Source organism: Diorhabda carinulata, chromosome 3, assembly GCF_026250575.1.
Source record: "Diorhabda carinulata isolate Delta chromosome 3, icDioCari1.1, whole genome shotgun sequence".
Classification (NCBI taxonomy): domain Eukaryota; kingdom Metazoa; phylum Arthropoda; class Insecta; order Coleoptera; family Chrysomelidae; genus Diorhabda; species Diorhabda carinulata.
The window spans coordinates 27839581-27859344 of record NC_079462.1 but is presented as its reverse complement, the minus strand read 5'-3'; the positions used below and the strand labels follow the sequence as shown (position 1 = coordinate 27859344).

General features: G+C 31.3%; 1 protein-coding gene across 14 annotated transcripts in view; it reads left to right on the top strand.

Moving 5' to 3' along the window:
• LOC130891247 (kazrin) overlaps positions 1-19764 on the top strand; it is a 49794-nt gene that overhangs the window by 27570 nt on the left and 2460 nt on the right. For 5 of the 14 annotated variants that reach the window (XM_057795866.1, XM_057795871.1, XM_057795877.1 and 2 more), the window contains 9 exons: positions 3876-4055; positions 4237-4576; positions 5131-5188; positions 5394-5566; positions 6598-6794; positions 10279-10488; positions 11374-11532; positions 12946-13069; positions 13180-13324. In XM_057795866.1, the coding sequence (XP_057651849.1) occupies positions 3876-4055; positions 4237-4576; positions 5131-5188; positions 5394-5566; positions 6598-6794; positions 10279-10488; positions 11374-11532; positions 12946-13069; positions 13180-13324 (1586 nt within the window). The remainder of the gene's footprint in view (positions 1-3875; positions 4056-4236; positions 4577-5130; positions 5189-5393; positions 5567-6597; positions 6795-10278; positions 10489-11373; positions 11533-12945; positions 13070-13179; positions 13325-19764) is intronic. The other 9 variants (XM_057795880.1, XM_057795869.1, XM_057795876.1 and 6 more) reach the window with 3 other exon arrangements.

Here is a 19764-nt window from a genome sequence, read left to right as displayed (position 1 = left end):
TTTCTAGTGTTCTCAATACCACAACTATAATAAAAGATATGGTTGGGAGAACGTAATTCCGTATGTAAGTATGACCATTTCTACCACAATTTCAGCACACTTCCTGCTTGATTAATTATTAGGTGAAACAGATTTAAACAAACCACAGTTATTCGAAGACCGCGATCGATAACGATCAGACCAAACTTTGGATTCTTAAATTCTTTTACAAAGTTCATCCACAGCATTACTGAAATGGAAACGAAAAACGGTAGATTTTTGTCTTTGTGTCACCACATTGTACATCTACAACATTGGTAAACCTGACATAGAAGAAATATAATCAGAAACGGGCCCATTTTTACCCATGGTTCGATTTAGATTCTTCCAATTCCAAATCTGTTTCATAAAGTGATAGCACTACCTCGAAATAACTGAGTACCTCAAGTTTTTTCGAGAACAGATGAAGTGATTCATTTCTCCTAGAGAAATATTCTATTATAAAATGCATCACATTAAGATGTCGGAGCAAAAGAAGATGATAAAGAAGCAAGGGAAACATTATTATTGTGTAGCACTACACAATCAACAGAAATAAATGCCATGAACTTGTTCATCAACATTCAATAAATTTATACGATTTTATATACCTCGAATTTATTCTGTTATGAACTGATTCGCGAGTATGATCGTTTCTAATAAGCTCAGTCAATTCTTGATTCTTCTAATGCTTGATTTTTTTTCAACTGTGTCAGGTATAGGTACATTTCTAATTTTATTCTCATAATAAAGTTCGTACGTTTTCAGTTGATTTGCATGCTTCAATTATGTTGGAAAATTATAAAAAAAAATTTTATGTCGACACTATTGATGAATAAAAATTAGAAAATTAGAAGAAACATGTAAAAAAGAACATGCAATTTTAAAAGTGGTAGTTTTAAAAGGTCAAGAGATAATTGTCAAAGCGGCAAATTATTTCAAAATTAATTGTAAGTATACCACGTTTTTTTAAGATGTAAAGAACAAAATAACGAAAACATCTCAACGCATTTAATTGTACTTCAACAATTCACTGAAATAAAATATTAAACAGAATAATAAAACTAACTTCAAAACAAAATTAAAAAATGACCTTTAGAAATTATTGCTTCACCTAATAATAACTACAAGTTTTGAGTTTTAAAATGTTTCTCAATATAATGCGAACCAAAAATTAAATCAAATAATACGTGAAATACTCTATAATACTTAGATATTAGATGAATACGTGAAGAAACTTTCAATATTTATTAAACAAACCACCCAAGAAATCAGCAAAAAATGTCGAGACGCTTCCTCAATAAGTGGTATTCAAACACCTTTGATACAACTACATTGATTGAAACAAAATAAAACAATCTTAGAACACGATTTTACAAAGATGTAAATATCAATTGCTATGAATAATAAAGAAGTTTCAGTAAATGATAAATTTACTAGAAAGTAATCAAATTCGCTTTAATTGCGTATCCAAGAGACAAAATAGTTATAGATAAAAAACAACTCATATTTATATATATCATCAGATCAGAACTGGAGCTTTTCTAAGGAATGGTTGCAGCCTTCAACTGTGGTACAAGTTGCGAAGATGGCGCAGTGGAACCTGGCAGCTGTAGAGCAGAGAAATATAAGAAATAGTTCCACTACAAATTTCCTAAAATTCACTTCATGTTTTGGTTGGTGTTGTAGATAGAGGACGTTTTTGAATCTACATTTTTCGAATGGAGTGGCAGGTTGACAAATAATTTTTTTTCAAAAACGCGATGACAAAATAGAAGAAAATCAAATTAATGCCTAAGTAACAGTTAAAGAACCAATCAAACAAAGCAAATAGAAAATAGAGGTTATGTGAGATCCATAGAATGGAAAATGGTGAACTTTGGTATATTGTTGAGAAAAAAAAAAAAGCTGAATAAAGCCGATTGAAGTACATAGGAATTACCAGATTTTATGTGAGAACAGAACTTCGGAGGTAATGTTTTTAGTAGAATCTTGTACGTCATAGTGGTGAATAGAGAAAAAATTGGGCCGGAGAATTAGAATTCGAATAAAAATGTACGTTCAATATTATAACTAATAGCTGGTAAATTACTTTTAATATTTTGAAGCTGTAATTTCAGTTTTTGAATAGTCATTTTTCCGTTTATCAATCCAAAAATGGCTCTGAAATTCAATTCTACTCATTCTATTGCTTTGATCGTATCACTTGAATTTACGGGGGAACGTTATTTGATAATATAAATAATGATTCGGCAATCATTTTCAAATTCAATTGTATTTCTGTATTTGTGTTTAACTGAACTCATCATATAGTATTTTGATATTGAAAATAGAATCCTTCCATATAAAATGCAATTTATATCAAATATGAATGAAGAAATTTGAATTTTCTACTGGAGAAGGGAACTCAACGGTAATAGTATTACAAGAACCCCTGACCTCAAATCTTATAGCATCCCCCAGCAATATAAGTATGTTTTTCTTTGTCCGTATGAATATCAAGCTAGCCCACCTGCTGCTAAGAGTTTTGCGTTCCACGTTCGGTATTTGCAATACATTTTAGATAGTAGGGCTGCTTCCACCCCTCTATCAATGCAGGGCTTCACAACATTCAGAGGGAAAATCAGTCCCAGGGGCGGAACTAATTCAAGAAACTCAGGTGGCTCGTACATTTGATGATATTTCTTGTGTGGATTATAATCTATCAAGGAAATGCAACATCCTGAAAAATAAAAAGATTAGATCATCGCTGGTATATATTTAGCTATTATGTTGAAAAATGACAAAACTTGTGAAAAAAATGTCTTGTTCCTTTGTTATGCTTAAAACTTTTCAAAAAACTTTTAACAGGATTGACTTTTTTGATCTATCGATATAATATAAAATTTGATTTGATTGTGTAATACGCAGAAGGTGAAAAAAAGAAAAAATTAATAATGTTGAAGTTGGTGACGATATAACTATCACTTGTAGTTTTCTAAGACAGATTCATTCACACGTTTTATAGTTTATCCAATATCAATTGCAGAAGACATTTATGTGAGGAACAATCAATATTTCATAAATACGCACTCATATCAAATTAATAAATGAAAAATAATCTTCACTCCCCGTAAACAAACCGTCTGTCCACGTGGACTCATCATCTCCATTATTTACCAATGAAAACATCGAATCGTATAAATGAATGCATTTCTATTGGCCGAAGCTGTCGGAAGGCGTATGCGCACAATTTCTTCGAAATATTCCTGCCAGACAGCCTGCAATAAGCAGTGGCGTCTCTTGGTGAGATTCATTTAATTATAAATTTATTCAAATAGAAGTATATTCGAATGTTTAAAAAAGGAAAATATTCAGAAATCTGATAATGCAATCATAATAAGAAATGCTGAATTAACTAGAGTGAATAAATTTTCCATTTATCGAGTAGATCAATCACAGAACCAAAAAACATGTAAGGAAAAACTGAAATCAGTTGACAAATCTACTATATATAGATATAAAGATTTTATACGTAGGACAAACAACTGAATAAACGGATGGCAATAACCGAATCGTCAAGGATAGTTTGATGGCGACAAGATTATTTGCCTTTTATAATAATAAATTTATAAAATGAGGAATCTACGCCTATGGTGGATCAAAGGTTTCCATAATCTGCAATTGATAAATTGATATTTGGAGAACTTTTTATACCAACTTTAACAATGGTTAAGGACAGTATCACCACCACTGGTTCACTGGTTAGATTAAAAGTTTATATAGTGGTATTCAAATGGGCTTGTATTTCTTAATATTGTTTTCTTAGAAATACAGTTATTAAAGTATTTCTTGTCTACCTTTCTTGTTTGTTCCAGCGGTCGAGAGATAACGAAACTTCAATGCAACAACTTTCGACCGAAAGGGAAGAAAGAGAAAGAGAAAGGTGGAGTCTGCTTCGACATGCGAGAGATGAAGCTGAAAGAAGTTTGTCATTAGCGGCACAACTTAACGCTAAAGAATTACAACTTCAACAAGCACAAGAGCAATTACAAGAAGTATGTACTTAGATTTTTTGTCGTTTGAAGTGTGCTGTTCTTGGTTAACGAGTTATTTATTCAACCTTCTAGACGTACGATCGATAATTCTTTAGTTTTAACAATGAAATGCTTGTTATGTTTATTCAAAAGATAATACTTCAATTATTTTATATCGAAGTTTATTTTGTTTGTTGTTTAGGCACGTCGACAATTAGCTTCGAGCGGTTGTTTATCAGATCAAGAATCATTAGCTTCTTTGCCGCGGCATAATATAAATGGAGGTGCTCTAACCCCAGGTTCTGGTGGCTTACTTTCGGGACATCACGGCTTAGGTCAACTACCCGGTGATCGAGGAAGCTGTAGTGCCGATTCCGGCGTAAGAGTAAGCTCGGATAGAGAGAGTGGAGCTACCTCTGTAGCTGGAAACTTATCAGATTCTACTACTGATGGTACGCCGACAATTACAGTAGGAGAAGGACTCAAGGATATGGATTCAGTGTCACTTATCTCTTCAGTACCTCCACCACATATGTACCAATGTAAGTATGAAGAAGATATATTATGCCTAGATTTTCTGGTTATCTTCAATATATTTATAGTCCTTGAGAATTTGGATGAGAATATATTTCGTATAAGATCAGATTATTAAGTGAAAGAATCAGTCATTGTAGATTTTTTCAACAAAATCTTTTGAGTCACATATTATTTTATTTACCGATATTTTCTCACTTGACAATAATGCTGCAAGCAATTGAAGTATCATGTTCTAAATCTTTAGAAATTCAACTGACGCTTATATATTTATTTCTTTTCTACAATCATTTAAAACATCTATACAGAATTAGTATTGCAGGATATAATATCATTAAAATATGATAGCCGTTGTCACTTGGCTAAGATCAATAAGATTACATACAAATCGCTGTTGCAACAATTGGAAAATTTTGTTAATGATTCTGAAAGTTTTGCAAAATCTTATTACATTTTTATTGAATCTACTATAAATTTTTAGATTAATGCCATTGAAGTAAGATATAGTTGCTTCATGAACTATCACACAACAAATTCCATATATATTATTTTTTCTTTTTAGCTTCAACAAAAGACTGCAGTCCCACTTTATCCCCTTTAAACGCAAATAATTTCTCTAGGTAAGTAGTTCTGGGAAGTATTAGTATATGTAATTAGTAACAAAAATAAAACTATTATTGACATCATCAACAGCCAATAAACACATTTTTAGAACTAAGTTAAGATTACTTATTTATTGCATTCTGTACGATACACTACACAATAAATTTCCCGGACTTAATTTGTATATATACAACTCATTTAAAATGCTCATATATTTTTAAGCAGGTCTGTGGAACAATTGAGTTCCCCGATGGAACCAGAACCAATTACTGTAGGTAGAAGAAATAAACAAACCGTGAGGCCATCTAGTGGTCGAGGTGGAACTTGGGGTAGCATATCTAGAGTATTCGCTCGATCAAGACATAGAAACAAATCAAATTGTTTACAAGAAACAAGTGAGTAAATTTTTTTTTAAAATATCACAGTTTGTTCATCGAATTATTCGGAATTTTTGAGTAAAATCAATTGGAGTTACAGGTGGAATCCCTCTTTGGAACCACACATTTACAAATTACGCAAATACTTATCCACGTCGCCAGCACTACCGATACTATGTGCGCATGCGTATAAACTTACGTGTTATTGATTTTTTACACGAAACGGGCGTTCGTATTTCACATTTTCCTTGATTCCAATGTATTTCTTATATTATATTAGAGAAATTGGTAGTTTTTCCAATAAGTAACGTAGGCTCATGCATTATGCAATTCAACACAAGCCGTAAATATTTTTAAGAAAACTCACATATGTGCTTATATTGAATTATTTAACCAAATATAATTCTAAATATATTTTTTGTAAATGCAATTAGTCTCTATAAAGATCACAATGGCGAAAAGTGGAAATAGTTTTGTGGTTGAGTTTTTCCCGAGACCCAATCGGAGGAAAGTAACTATAAATTTATATTTTAAGGTTGGGTTTTTCTACTTGGGGGCAACTATGTCTTAATTGAGAAAACACTTGAACTGGAAAGATAATTGACACATATGGAATTTTCGAATGTGTTTCTCGTAGGATCCGAATTGGAGTTACCCTGTTGGGCAGGGTAACTCCAATAGTTCAGGTAAAGCCACATGAATTTCGGATCGGATAATTAATCTGTATTTCAAGAGGACTGAAATCGATATAGATACTCACTGATTCATCTGCCTTACTATTTAGTTCTAAAGTACTATGTTTTGAATTCTTTATTCTAAAAATACTACTTGGATACTTCATGCTGTAGATGGGTAGATATTGGTTGAGGTCAGAGAATATCTGATCTCATAGTTTTTTTTTTATTTTACATGACAAATAAGTAGGAGATCAGCTAGTCGTCTCCTTATCACTAAACCAAAACGTTCGAAGGATTGCTTAAGTTAGTATTTTGTAAATGAACGTTTTTTTTAAGAAATAAATTTTATTCGAAAATAATATTTTTGTTTAGGTGAATCCTATGATCCGTATCGTAGTTGGTCTCCATTAACCGAGGAAGGTTATGCCGAGAAATTAAGACTGCTTAGGGAGGCGAATAGTATTCCGATGGAAAGATGGAGAGCATCCACGGTATTAGCATGGTTGGAAATTGCGTTGGGTATGTCGCAATATGGTGCCAGATGTGCCGAAAATATCAAAAGCGGAAAGGTATCAAATCAAAAATTTTTGCTCTAACAATTTATTCGAAATATCAAGTAGATTTCTTGAATATCGATAGAAGGAGGTGATTCAAAAACCTTCATATTGCGTAATCAAATTAGATCAGAATGTTATGAAGAAACTTTTTTTGTTGTTATACAATGTGTTTCACCCTAGACAGCAATACTTCAGTTAATGTATTTTTGGTTGAAAAAATATTTATCTGATCATACCCTTTTGCAACAATATATCTATAAGATATGCTACTTTCGTAAATTGGTAGAATACTATGATTCAAAATAAGCAATAAAAGTGAGTCCTCTAGGGTATTTTGGTTTTGTTAATAAAAGTTGATTATAAATAATCAAATAATCTAAATCTACAATTTCATAACAAATATTAATCCACAAGGCTTTTCATAATTTCTATTTATACGCCAAAATTATATAACATGCCATTTCACAAAACTATCAAAATGGATAGTGACGACAAACAACTATTGCAGAGTGTAATGGAGAAGAAGAGAATATTGAGTATCTATGGGCGACAGAAAAATTATGTCAAATACTGGTAAGATAGATTGCCTTGAACAAAGTAAAATTAGAAAAAGTGAAAAGCAATCTAGCAGGAAATGCTTAAAATTAAGCTAAAAAGTGGAAAATATGTAAATGTGGTTAGGTAGTAATTGAATTTTTAAGTTGTGAAAAATACAAGACTCTGAGTGAACCATAAACCATTATGTATTATCTGCAATTCGTTGAAGTTATTTGGTATAAGTTAACATCGACTGAAAATTTGGATGATAACATAACTAAAGAAGTTGCCCACAAATCTAATATTAGATTTCCAGGTTGAACAAATTACACATATTCCGTGTTAAAAATAGATAAGGAATTTAATCTGGAAATGTAGAAAAATCGTCATCCTAAAGGTAACGATATTTGTAATTCTACTAATGGAAACTCTACATTCAATCTAACCAGATTTTCAGTTGCAAAATATAAGTGGAAGAAAGAGAATTTCTTCTTAATTAACATTACTACATATAGAAGGGGATATTCAAGAATGGTTATATTATTGTGTGAAGTCAATCACCATCAATAGTAAAAATATTTATAGATGATGCATTAGTTACCATTAACAATAAGTTTCATATTGAAATTTTAGATACAAGGTCAACGCTTGGTGTGAGACAATAATAGATTATTATTTTTAATAAAATCTTCGAATGTTTTGCTCTCGATTTCTTAAAGAGCAATTCAGTGGAATTAAATGATCTTCTACTCGCAGTACAACAGGAACTGCGCTATTAACTAAAGGAGGACTAGAACTGTGATTAGCTATTAGTTAAATGCGAATCTCAATCGCCCCCTTGAATCCTCGATATGACATCATTGGATTTTTTATTGATGATGAATTATCAAAATTTTAGTAAATCTAGAAAAGCAGACCTATTAATTCAGTCAGAATAACACAAGCATGCTAAGTTATAGTAAAGAAAAACTGAAAACGGTTGTCGAAAACCACTAAAAATTAATAGAAACTTGTATACGTGGCAATGGTTTATTGTACTGAACATAATCACACATAATCACACCTACTAACAACAATGCTTAACTGTAAAATTCAATGGAATGAAAAATAATGGACATTGATCACTTTTAGATAGCTTAGAAAGAGAAAAAAACTCTTTGAATTGTTTGTGAGAGGGCCGTGATATTAGAAAACTTTGCAGGGCTCCGGTTGTGTTGGTGGTTTTTAGGAGGAGTTTCTTTTTGTGTGGTATCAACTCATTGTGTGTGTGACCGCCTATCACCACATGAAGAATAAAAAAAACTGAAATGATCGAAATTAGCTCGACGAAGCAAACAGATTCTGAAGTTATTGGGTGAGATAATTTGACATGCGTCGCTATATGGGGCGGGGAAGGGCGGTCGTATACAGCTGTGGATGTATTGTTCATTATCGCCGGCTGTTTGGTTGATGAACGTGTTCATTGGCTACAGAAAATTTATAACTTAGTAATTAGAAGTAGGAGTAAGTTAGAATTTCATGTATATATAAAAACATCACAATATACGGTTGTTTCTTTTTATTGTAATCAACATAAATGGCCAGTTTCCACCCCGTGATACATCATTTGATTACCTATTTAATTCCATATAAGACTTTACGATGGGCCCAGTATAGGCCTAGACTTGGGCCAAGTATGTACAACTGTGGCACTAGATTGGAAGCCATTATTGGCCCAGACTTGGTGGGACTCTGGGATGATAACAATGTCCCTCGCTTGGTTTGAAAGCCTGGATGAGGCCTGGTTGCCTAGATAAACCCAAGAATGGTCTCCATCCATGGGCCAGGCTGGTTGCTTCTAAAAATGGATTTTTATTATATTATTAATAAAATTAGAGTTTTTTGACAAATTTCTAATAATGCACTCTGCTAAGTGGTACTATTTATTCATAAAAAATTATTGCCTTTAATGTAAGATATCTATTATGGATAAGATATTAGAAAAAAACTTTATATAGTTATTCAGAGTTCTGCCAAGCCTTGCTGACTATAGAATGGCCGGGGTCGAGTTACCGAGAGTTCAGCCAGTATTGGGCCAGTATAGGTTTTCCAAGACCGGGTTTCTCAGCGTTGGCCCAAACTAAGCCCCGTCTAGGAGCTCCTACAAGGGATATTGGAAGATAAAATAAAGAAATGAATTCCATAGAAGATGAAGCTGTACTTAACGATTAGGATATTTTCAACATAGTAGGCTTCAAATTAGCTTATAAACCCAACAATATTCTTAAACTATCATATATTGCATTTAGAAGTGAGTGGTATTAACGAAGTTGTAATCATCGATACGGGATGTTGGTTTAAATAGCGTCTATCATTTAAAAATGTGAACAGAAAGAAAAGTTGGGTATTGTCGAGCAGAGTTTCAGTCATATTCATGTAATATGTGAAAATCATTTTTCGTTGTTAAATCTCAATCCCACAATGGATTGTTAAAAGTATTGGAATTGTTGGATGTCCACTTAATAGTTAATTAGATAATAATCATTTGTAAAAAATTCGACTTTCCTCGTAGAATTGTTTCTTGCAGGTGGAGGTGTACTGGTAGATGTTATTCTCTATCTTCAGTCTGTGAAGACGATAAATTAATTATTGAAATAAGCTGGCGTGTGTAGTGGTAGTTGTGAATTTTATGTTCAGTATGATTATGAATACTAGTATCCAAATAGTAAAACATACTTTTGGTTGTTGTATTGAATATGTTGGATAATATAAAAAAATTGACACACACGTTTTTTTACAGTGAGACACATGTATTTATCTTTTATATATTATTGTTTTTTGTCCTATTATTTCACGGAACCTAATTTAATAATAAACTTAGTACATTAAATTTGATTAAATTATTCAAAATTTGGTAAATTGAGAAACATTGAAGGAAATTCCTTCGGAAAAGACATGATTATATTTAAAAATCTTATAGATTGGTCCTTTGCATGGTCAGGTCCTCTTAGAGCTGAGTGATTTGGAGTTGGAGTGCGGTTTGGGAATCAACCACCCTATGCACAGGAAGAAAGTCCGTTTAGCTATAGAGGAACACAGAAATCCTTCGATCGTTAGATATCCTTCTATCGCTCAACTTGGACACACTTGGGTATGCAGCGAATGGTTACCAGACTTAGGATTATCCCAGGTAAACAATATCGATTCAATAAACATCAAAGAAAGTTAAATTAGTGGTATTTGACAGAAAACAAATGATTCTTCTTATCCATTTGACATTTCTTATTGATATTTTGACAGTCAGTATAGTTCATCATGTCCTATAAAAGACCCACGAAGCCTTTCAATCTCACTTTAGAATGAGTCAAAAAGCTATCCAAATTACTATCAAAATCCTCTGCTGTGGCCTTAAATGTCCTCGTTTACTAATTTTCAAACGGTTTTTTGTTAATGGCAATGAAACCTTTTTGTGGAAAAGTGACTAGTTATTTTTCAATAATGTTCCATATTGTAGGTTACTGGAAATTAACGTTGCGCTTCAACCATAACTCTGATAGTATTGTTGATCTTTTACTAAATCCCCTTTTTTACGTGGATGTGATTTACTACTCTTTGCAAAGTTATAAATTTGCTAGATCTTCAAACCTAGTCAAATCATTGTTGAATGCGTCCAGTGGAGCGACATAATATAATCTTGAAACATTGTTGGAAATTATTATAAATGCCTATATTGTGAATACTCTTTTTATCCGAATTTTGTTTATATAGGATAAGTTCGTACACAGGGGTGGATATTTTAGAGTTGTAAATTAATTGTTATAAATATACAAAAGACATTAGTTGAGTAATTAGTAATTGTCTCTCATTTGCTTTGACTTGTAAGAACTTCATCACAGAATCAAGAACAGAATAAATCTATTCATTCCAAAATGTCCAAAAAGGATTAAAAATACCAACAGGTTTAATTTTAATCTATAGTTCGATTTATAATATCTAATTTTAATAAAAATAAGATAATCATTTTCCATGTGATTTTGAAGATAATTAACTGTCTAACTTAATTATACTTTTTTAGTATTGCGAAAACTTCGCTGTGAACATGGTAGATGCAAGAATGTTGGAACACTTGAGCAAAAAGGAATTGGAAAAGTATTTAGGAGTAACGAGGAAGTTTCACCAAGCGTCTATTGTACACGGGATCCATTTACTCAGAATAATGAAATACGATCGGCAGGTAGACAATTTTCTAGTTCACTCAACGTAAAATATGATTTCTTCTAATTAAAAGTTCAATTTGATAATCACAAATCGATAATTTGTAAATAGAAAGAAGAAAATCTATTACATAGAGGGGATATTCATAATATTGGAAGGGTTTTTTTGTTGATATTGAAATTACAAAAATAATTCTCGAATATCGATACGACAGCATTGTTGAAGTTTCTTATTTAAAATCAGATCTGAATATATTTGAGACTCTCTCACATTTTTCAAAAATTATAATAAATAATTAATGTATTATTAGGCCAGGAACCAGCGGTAGAAAACGTTAAAACTGTGGAATTTTGTTAATCAACGTCTATTTTTATGAAAATTTGGATTTAAGCCCTACTTACCCCTTTATTCAAAATCTATCCCGCGCCGAAGAGTGCTATTTATTTTTTAAGGTTGAAAACTATCCCTTATCGTAAAAAATTGAAAATCTTCGATTTTAGCATGTATTTGATTAAAATACAGCTTAAATCAATTATTTATAGATCTGTTGATTTTCTTAAATAAGTTTATGATTAATCGGACTTATGCAACCCCTCCATCCTCTGAGGGTAGTAATATTGAAAGCTTTTTTAAAAGACACTTATTATAATCTCGATTTTCATGAAAATTTGAATTCAAACTCCACTCACCCTCTTTCACGAAATCTTCCTTGGGCCTAAAATTTATGGCGAGAAAAAATTTTTCTCATAATGTGAATAGGTTTTGGTATTTTTTTCAAGATAACGGAAATGCAGTGTTCAATTTGATAAATTATTTTTTTATAAATAAACAATCAACATCGGTCAAATCACGTGGATCATATCAATAACACATAAATAAAGATAATTGCAAGTGGATTACGATTAACTTCAATTAGGGTGGTATTGGCGAGGGTATAATTATTAAATTTTTCCAAAAAATAAAAATGAAGAAACTTTATTTTTGTTATAAATCATTCAAATATTATGAAAAAGACTTTTGACAGTACTCATTTTAAAGGTTTTTCTATGTGCTTTGAAAAAGATCTGTTGAATTTTTTCCAAAAATTTCATCAATCTAAAGTTATTTGAGGTTAAAGGTTCCCAATTTCGGAGTTCCCCAAAAATTACCATCTTCAACAAGCAATAACTCAGAAGCCCTTAAAAAGAATCTCTTTGTTGTTTCATTAGCTACTTTTTTATTCTGAATAATTAAGCTGATAAAAAGAAAACAGTTTAAGTTATTCATTAAAAACGGTAGAAAAATAAGCGTTTTTTCAATGAAAAAGACAGTTTCCATCGTTAATAACTAAAAGTACCAACTTTGGGAAAACATTGTAGTAAAAGTTGCTTACAATTTGTCAATTTATTGACCTACGATATTATTTTGCTTAAATACAAAAATGTGTTCATAGGCATTAGCAGTGAGAAGACACCAGTGTGAGTCTATGGATGCAGATCCACTAGTTTGGACTAACCAAAGATTCATAAGATGGGCTCGCAGCATCGACTTAGCCGAATATGCTGAAAACTTGAAAGGTTTGGATCTTTATCAAATGTCTTAAAATTGCTCAAACCACTAACTAATTTATCAAAATTATAGGTGCTCGTATTTCATAATTAGCTGTAATATTTGATCTCATTTTCAGATAGTGGCGTTCACGGTGGTTTGGTCGTACTGGAGCCGTCTTTCAACGGTGATACGATGGCGACAGCTCTGGGAATCCCGGCGAGTAAGAATATAATAAGACGTCATTTGACAGCTGAATTGGACGCACTCATTTTGCCTGCCAGGTACGTCATTTTCTGTCAACTGGAAGAACTCCAAGCGGAAGCAGCTAGAGTTATATCAAAACATAGATAATCAATCAAAGAATATTTTAAAGAAATATTTTTGTTGCCTGATATTTACATTATTTTTGGGAACCAGAGATCAATCGAAAGAATTTAGTTTGTATATTTTTGTCAAATGAAGCGCAATAATTCCGTTCCAAGTTTCCAGAATATTTTTTTTCTGGTTTCAGTGATGTTTTAACCTCACTTTATTGACTCAATAAATTGAATCAAACACAAAACTAGGCAAATATAATAAAAAGGATAGAGCTAAAAAATAGTGTAGTGACTTTCAGGAATTTCAGGATACATATATAAGGAAATGAGCCAATTGCCAAATATGAAGGGTGAGGTGTGATCTGTGTTAATTAATTGTTAAAAAAGACAATCTGTATACAGAGTAATTTAGAAGAAATGAAAGAGGTTTGTGCTACAGTGGAATAAACTATACAGAAAGGGGCAAATGATGTCGAATAGATCAAAGAGATTTGCTTGAACAATAAAGCTTGCCGTTAATGCCAAGATTGGTTCAACAAACAAATACTTAAGCTCGAAGAAAAAATGTAGGAGTTTAATATATTCATATACACCGGTACTAATTCTAGTTGACATTATTATGTGGTTATACATTTATCGAATAGAAAATGTTATTTTTACAAATAACAAGACAAGAAGAAAATTGCCAATTTATTCAGAACTCTGACAATAAAATTATCACTAGAGTAAATATGAATTGATATGAGTTTTTCAGTTTTAAAATTAAGTTTCTCTGGTTCTCAAGAAACGGATAATTTATACTGACCATATCAAAGAAATAGTTGATAGATCAATATTTCCATTTCACTTGTGCAATGATTGTTTTTGTTAATTACATTATCAACATGCATGAATCTTATAAAAGAATTTTTTCTGCAAACTCCAAAGAATGTCAAGTGACCCGTTTTTATCTTACATAACAACGACGAACCATCAGCGAAATGGTATGAGCAAATATATATTTCGCTGAATTCACTTTATGACATCCTTATTTTAAACTTTATGGTCATTCCCAATTAATAAAAATATGAGGAATCATTTATCAAACAGGAGAAAAAACACATTTTACATTAAATTTATGAACTTATTTCAAGTCTCCATCTCTATAAGAAATACTGTATTATGGCAACATAACTAAACAGATAATACAATTTGTGATCAAATTACCTATAGATTGTGAAAATTCATTTTTAACGATAACCGAACATTAAAAGACGTGTACCCTATGTTAAAGATGGTGTGAACTAAAGTGCATGTTTCTTGAGAAACAGCTTAGAAGTCAAATTTTCTCTAAAACTGTTAGTTTTACGAAAAAAAAGTCATGGAATATTTTGTGTCGACAAATTTTTAAGCTACAATTTAGTTAAGTAAAATTTTTTCGCAAGCTTTGACCGTTAACGCGTTAATCGCGAAAAACCGTCCATTTGACGTAGACTTTCTTGGTGGCACATGTATTAATAACGATTTTGCATGAACCACAAAAAAAAGGTTCATGCAAAAATCCAGCTTTTCCCCAATGTCTTTTCTCCGTACTATTTGAGGAATTTGATTTTAATTTGCATGCATTTTTCTAGTCATGTTGTTACAATGCAGTATATTTCGTGCAGAACTTATTTCTTGGAAAATTGAAACCTATCATTTAGTAAAGGAATTGATTATAAATCAGGAAAAATCCAATCCTTCATCTCAACTATAAGGAATCAATCATTTCTGAACGATTTTTTTATGTTTACACCAGGCCGATTCTTAATGGATTCATCCAGCAAAAAAATCGATCGAAACTTTGGGATATCATTTTATGTTAAATTTGAAGAAGTATAACCACTTTCATTTTTTCGAAAAACGTTTTTTGAGTCCTCTGGTGCTATGTGGAAGTCTTTTTAAGCATTTCAAGTGGTACACTCATTTCAAAAAGCCGCCATTTTGGCCCAAATTGACCTATCGGGACAAATTATTTTTTAAATCTGTGTTATTTACTTTACTATCAGCTGATGTTCCCAGAACTAACATTAATTGAAAAATTTTCTGGGAAATTCGGAAAAGCTAAAAAATGACCAACCCCATCCTTAATTTGCGCGAATTTTGAATACTTTTTTCACGAACCATTGACCGACCTTTTTCCAAACGGCAGTTAACCAAAATGTCCCATTTGGAAAACGAAAATGTTTTGACCTATCCAAGCTTCACATACGTCATTTATTCCACTCCCAGCGCTTATAATGTAGGTTTTATCTACTAAAACTAACAAATTCATCGTATTCTACGTGAACAAATACATGGAAAACATATATCACGCCATTAGTTCTCTCTTTCTATTAATTGTTTGCAAAATAAATAATCGAAAATATAAATTATTACAAGCTTTGGAAATAATGTTAGATTTTTCCGGGAATTCGTAGCGTGTAACGATTTTTATTTGTGGGATAATCTGACTAACACTAAGAATGTTTCTAGATACATTGATATATGTTTTCCATGTATTTTTTCACGTAGAATACGATGTAATTGTTAGTTTTACTACGAAACCTACCTTATAAGCACTGGGAGACACATACATAACGGTTCTGAGGCTTGAATATACAAAATTCGTGCAAATTAAGATTGTGGTTTCTGAGGAATCGATTTCTGAAAAAAAAAGTTATTCTTCAGTTTTTCCGGATGTTCCGCACATTTAAAAAAATTGCTACCGATAGGTCAATTTTGGCCATAATGACGGTCATTTGGAAGTGTACCACTTGAAATACTTAAATGGCGTGTTCACAACGCAGACTTCCATATCGCGCCACTGGGCTCAAAAAACTTTTTTCGAAAAAATGAAAGTGGGAGGAAGCGCTGGGAGTGGAATAAATGACGTATGTGAAGCTTGGATATGTCAAAACGGACATTTTCGTTTTCCAAATGGGACATTTTGGTTATCTGCCGTTTGGAAAAAGGTAGGTCAATGGTTCGTGAAAAACGTATACAAAATTCGCGCAAATTAAGGATGGGGTTAATGAGAAATCAATTTTTGCAAGAAACAGTCATTTTTCCGAATTTCACAGAAAATTTTTTAATTAATGTTAGTTCTGAGAACATCAGTTGAAAGTAAAGTAAATAACGCACATTAAAAAAATAATTTGTCCCGATAGGTCAATTTGGGTCAAAATGGCGGCTTTTTGAAATGAGTGAACCACTTGAAATGCTTAAAAAGACTTCCACATAGCACCAGAGGACTCAAAAAACGTTTTTCGAAAAAATGAAAGTGGTTATACGTCTTTAAATTTAACATAGAATGATATCCCTAAGTTTGACAAAATCGAAGACATTCATTTTTTGCTGGGTGAATTCATTTAGAATGGGCCACCATTCAATTATATTTATTATTTACAATGTTGGAATTAATCGTAAATCAATCAATATTTATTCATGAACCAGATAATTATTTAGCTGGTATTGTAGTTTTGGTTGTTATAACACTTTCTACTTTTGATTTGGGAACAATTGCCTTAAAGATTATAGCACTCGATTTTTTAATTTCACACCAATATTTTATTTTATATTTGAACTTTGAATCGAGAGAAGCTCCAAGCTACCAATATTAGCTGAAATTCTCCGAAAACAATGATCAATGTAGGCATGAAAATTTGTTAATTTTGCTATCAAACTATCTATTTATATAAAATTTGACGTTTGTAGAATAATTATGTTGAATAGTCGTGTCCGAAATACTTTGATGATTTCGATTTTTTTTTAATTGGATTGTATGTTGAAAAAATAAGTTCTTGGTTACCAAAGTAGCATATCGGAAATTAATTGTAGATACAATTCCAAAATTTATATGAATCTTCTAACTCAATGAAGATGTATCAACTACTTCTTTTCTCATATTTCAAATGTTTATCGAATCAAAACTTTTTGCGTCATTATAATAAATCAAATTATTTTATTCTTATTTATAAAACATAACTATTTGAAAATAAATGATTTATTGAACTCTCATTCATTTTTTAATAAAGTTCCATTACATAGACGCAAATCGAAATTATCTTTCCCAAAAGAAATATTTTGAACACATCACGATTTTGTTTTGTACCAAAAAACAATGGTGACGTCAAACTTAGCTTATTTTCTTATGAATTAGATAGAAAAAGCGCCTTTGTGTTGTACTAGACATTATTCAGTTTGCGTTTACCTTTTTTTGTTTACAATTTACACTTGGGACACACTGAAACACAAACATTCTATGTTATTTTTATTGCTATGTTTTCGCACTGCCATCCTGAATGCACTTTATGTATCCCAAAATAGTTTTTACCGCTACAATCGTGAAATAAAATAACAAATTTATAAAAATAATTTAAATGCAAATATTTTTATATCTACATGTTAAAAACAAATAATATACCAACTACCCTTATAACAAAAATAAAGAGAAACTAGGGAGCATACTTGATTATCGTAAGAATTTGTTAAAACCGATCGAGAGAGTCAAGTGCTCCACAGGATTTAAATAAATATATTACTACAGAATTTACCATGATTCAAAAATTTATATTTTTTCTGTGACAAAATGTTTAACCAGATATATAACTTTTGATGGATTACTTTTGGGTGAAGAGGTTGTTTGATTTTATGAAACCATCTCATGAGCGATCGGCCTCTACTTCTTTTTTCCTGTACTTTTACCACCACTATCTATATTGTCTTTTGAGACTACGTGTCCAAAATATTACATTTTCTTTATGCATGGTGTCTGGTGGTGGTGCATATGTCTGGTGTTTACAAGTATTTCAGTGTCGACTTACTGGTTCTCTATGAAGTTCGAGGAATTCTAAACAATCTCCTGTAGCATCTATTCCTCTATTTCAAATGAATTAATATTATATTTGCGCTCCTGAGCTCTAACTATCCATGATTCTGTATAAGAAGATTGAGAAGTCCAGTCTACAGCGGTATAACAGAAACATACAAAAAATATGACATCACAACAAAATAATATTCATTATACAAAGTAAAATTCTTATATTTTAGCTCTCGGATCAACCTTGAGAATCTGATCTTTTTCTCTTTTGAAAAATAAATAATTATTTTTCTTCAATTTCTGATTTCTTAGACCTTTTGATATATTAATGCATTTAAATAATTTTATACGTTTCGACTTTTCTTTAAGTCTTTATCAAAATGTTTTGATAAAGATTTATCTTCTAAAAATTATTTAAAAAACTAATTTTAAAACAGAAGAGACCTAAAATCAAGAACATTCAGATGCATTAATAAATAATTATTTATCATAACCTTTCTTCTTCCCATATTGCTTAAACAGTGTTTCAATTTTTCTACACGAATTTAAAAAAACGTGTTAATTCATAAGATGCAATTACAATTTGACTGAAGTTTATAACAGTCTCCCACAACAATCAACGAGTTTTGACGATGTCGGTCGTATTCTAAAATATTCTAGGTATATTTTTTCTACGATTGTAGTGTTTCATATAAATGTTTGTTTTTATTCCAAGATTTATTGTTTGCATGATTGTGTTTAGCATAGTATCTCTAGTTTCATTTGAAGACTGAAATATTAAATCAAATTCCAACTATTCATTACCTAATAAGTTTCAAAAAAAGGATACGTTCTAATATAAATAGTCTGCATAAAGTTAATTCGATGGTAACTACTTTAAATCGAAATGAATAACTTGGCCGCATACTTTTAGAAAGACATGTGACAATATAATATGATATTCGCGGTTTTATGTGAACTTTTTAATGTTATTCAACTAATTTCGAGATAAAAGGTGAGGAATTTAAGGATGAAGCTTTGGTTTTACTTGAGAATGGTTGAATATTAATCAACATATTAGCTATAAAATATAATAACCCGAAACCTTTGGACGATATCCAAATTCATATCATAAAGAATGCCGAAAATTTAACTTCTGTCATGTATATACTTTATATTGAGTATCATCACGTATTTTGTTCCACAGTTTCAAATCCTATTTCTTATTATCTCTGACCCATTCAATCTTTTTGTTTAATTAGTATTTTAAAAATTTCACCTTCTTTGACCAAAATTCAAGTTTCTCAGCGTCTCTTTTTACATCACTTAGCCATGATTTTTGAAGCTCTTTTTCTGTATTTTATTCAAAGTACAGAACATAAAATTTTCCACGTTGAGTAGTGTTATTGTCTCACTTTTCGATTAGAAGAAAATAGAAAGAAATCGTTTTTAAACTATGTTTAAATTCTATTAGAGAAACTAATTGAAACGGGACGTATCTCTGCGGAAATAAATTTATATTTTGATCTCAATATTTATAACAATGTGCCAAGGTAAGTGTCTTCGCTTTGTGTGTCAACTGAATAAATATGAAACAGTTTATCAC